The sequence below is a fragment of the Pyxicephalus adspersus genome, chromosome 2 (assembly GCF_032062135.1).
Source record: "Pyxicephalus adspersus chromosome 2, UCB_Pads_2.0, whole genome shotgun sequence".
Taxonomy (NCBI): domain Eukaryota; kingdom Metazoa; phylum Chordata; class Amphibia; order Anura; family Pyxicephalidae; genus Pyxicephalus; species Pyxicephalus adspersus.
The window spans coordinates 3,699,847-3,700,895 of record NC_092859.1 but is presented as its reverse complement, the minus strand read 5'-3'; the positions used below and the strand labels follow the sequence as shown (position 1 = coordinate 3,700,895).

Below are 1,049 nucleotides of genomic sequence, written 5' to 3'. Positions count from 1 at the left end.
GATGTAAGATGAAACCAGAGTTCCTGCAGGAAACTCACACAGAGAGAACAAACAAAAACCAAGAGCTTCTATGCTTTCATCTCGAAGGGGCTAACGTGTGTGTTTATGTATACCCTAAATCATAGCGTTAAGAATGCTTTCCCCAGTACTTTGAGTGTAGGGTGCCTTAGTGATTGCTTCCTATTGCACAGTTGCACCCTGCACTGGCAGCATGTCAGATCAATTGTTTCGGTTGTCATGCTGCTTTGCAGAGCAGCAGTTATTCTGGAGAGGACGGTTCGCAGCCAAGGCTGTTTTTTTATTTTTAAATATGTTGTGGAAAACTAAACTAGATACAGATATAACTGGAGCTGTACATTAGGTCTTCATTTGCTTGGTCAAAGGATAAATGTAAAACCGTTTGTACAAGGAACTCCTCTGCCACAATTACAGGAAGCTGCAGAGCAGACAAACTGACTGATAATCTCTTTTTCTTTTTTCTGGCAGAAAACAGTCATCACATCAAGGTTTTTCTACCCAAGAAGCTGCTGGAGTGTTTACCCAAGTGTACGGCTTTACCGAAAGAGAGGCTGCGCTGGAACACTAATGAGGTGAGAGTATTATCCTGCAACTTGTTACTGTGTGACTGCCCACCTAGCAGGTTCCAACACACACTGCACGTGTCTATTTACAGTGTTCTCCCCGGCCCCTTTTTAGCTGGGTGCACCACCCGGCACATTTCAGTAACCACACAGCTGTTTTTGCGTGGTTACCGAAGAGTTGGGTCACAATACAGGGGCTGTCCTAAAATTTCCACCCAGCTTAAATAGATTTCTGGATTGAGCACTGATTTATAAATTTATTGCTAATGCGTCTGTCTACCGAAATTGTATTATTCTCAGGGACTCTGGGTGAGATCTATGAGTTCCCAGCTTTGCACACCTGCTGGAGTTCCCAGGTCTGTAAATCTGTGCCCACTATAAGAGGTTCACACCATCCTGTGTTAGATTCCTGGGTCTGCATATCTGCTGTGCCCACTATGAGAGGTTCACACCATCCTGTGTTGGGTT

General features: G+C 44.4%; 1 protein-coding gene across 4 annotated transcripts in view; it reads left to right on the top strand.

Annotated features, from left to right (window-relative positions):
• CAMTA2 (calmodulin binding transcription activator 2) overlaps positions 1 to 1,049 on the top strand; it is a 52,428-nt gene that overhangs the window by 4,980 nt on the left and 46,399 nt on the right. For all 4 annotated transcript variants that reach the window (XM_072399287.1, XM_072399286.1, XM_072399285.1 and 1 more), the window contains exon 3: positions 487 to 590. In XM_072399287.1, coding sequence (XP_072255388.1) covers positions 487 to 590 — 104 coding nt within the window. The remainder of the gene's footprint in view (positions 1 to 486; positions 591 to 1,049) is intronic.